The sequence below is a fragment of the Hippopotamus amphibius genome, chromosome 3, assembly GCF_030028045.1.
Source record: "Hippopotamus amphibius kiboko isolate mHipAmp2 chromosome 3, mHipAmp2.hap2, whole genome shotgun sequence".
Taxonomy (NCBI): domain Eukaryota; kingdom Metazoa; phylum Chordata; class Mammalia; order Artiodactyla; family Hippopotamidae; genus Hippopotamus; species Hippopotamus amphibius.
Genome location: NC_080188.1, coordinates 106,966,206 through 106,967,626, shown reverse-complemented (window position 1 = coordinate 106,967,626; position 1,421 = coordinate 106,966,206). Strand labels below are relative to the sequence as shown.

General features: G+C 39.1%; 1 protein-coding gene across 1 annotated transcript; it reads right to left on the bottom strand.

The window, feature by feature from the left end:
- Positions 1-271: 271 nt before the first annotated feature.
- On the bottom strand, positions 272-1,204 carry LOC130848977 (olfactory receptor 4C11-like). The gene is given in 1 exon segment (XM_057727462.1): positions 272-1,204. A coding segment is annotated over 1 exon segment (933 nt).
- Positions 1,205-1,421: the final 217 nt, after the last annotated feature.

Here is a 1,421-nt window from a genome sequence, read left to right as displayed (position 1 = left end):
TTAAAAAGAATGAAAACAAGAAAACTCATGTTATTACTGAATTTATTCAAAATAAACTTTACCAGGAGGACATGCTTAGAACTGGTAAATTTGGCACACAATGAAGAAGAAGCCTTGGCATTTATCTTTCCTATGAATTAGAAAAAAAAATATAGCAACTCACAGTCTTAAATATGATTCTGTGTAATTCACACAATAATGTGACATTATCATATATGATCTCTGTACTGATTCAGTCAAACTGTGACCTAATAAGAAATGAGGCATCAATTTATCTTTTACTTTCCAAGGTAATTCTGATGTGCCATAAATTTCTCATGGCATTTTTCACTTCTGCATTCCTCAGTGTGTAGATGAGTGGATTGAGGAAGGGTTTTCCAATAGTATAGAATACTGCCACCATCTTGTCCATGGGGAAAGTGGTTGGGGGGCGTGTGTATATGAATATACATGGACCAAAGAATAAGATGACTACAATGACATGGGAGTTGCAAGTGGAGAGAGCTTTTTTCCTTCCTTCTGTACTGTGGTTCCGCAGTGAATGTAGGATAACAAAGTATGAGATCATTAGAACTACAAAACTGCTTCAGCAAATGGCCCCACTGTTAGACACCAACAGTAGTTTAATCACATAAGTGTCCATGCAGGCGAGTTTCAACAAGGGCTGCACATCACAGCAATAGTGATCAATCAAATTGAATCCACAGAAAGGCAATCTCAAGGCCAGGATAATCTGAGCTATAGAATGTATGAAAGACCCTATCCAGGCAAGAACAATCAGGATGATGCAGACCTGGCACCTCATGATTGTTGGGTAACACAGCAGCTTACAGATGGCCACGTAGTGATCAACAGCCATTAGGATGAGGACAAAGATCTCCATGCAGCCAAATAAATGCAGTGCAAAGACTTGAGTCATGCATTCATTGTAAGATATGATTTTCTTGGCAGACAGGGCATCCACAATTAGTCTCGGAACTGTGCAAGTTGAAAAGCAGGTATCAGCAATTGACAAATAAAATAGGAAGAAGTACATGGGACTACCAAGTGTCCGGCTGAATTTGATGGTCACAATAATAAGCAAATTCCCAACCAAGGTTCCCACATAGAATATGAAGAAGATTACAAACACCATCTTCTGTCTCTTAGGGTCTTGTGTCAATCCTAACAGTATGAACTCAGTTACACTGTTATTTGGTGGCATTGTTTCAGTCAAGGTGGATCAACATGGTGATTGATGGGATAGGGAGGGTAGGAAGGAGTTGCGGGAGGGAGGGGATATGGGGATATATGTATAAATACAGCTGATTCACTTTGTTGTACAGCAGAAACTGGCACAACCAGGTAAAGCAATTATAATCCAATAAATAGTTAAAAAAGTAGATGGAGAAAGCGCAGGAGAGAAATAGTGAATCTGCAAA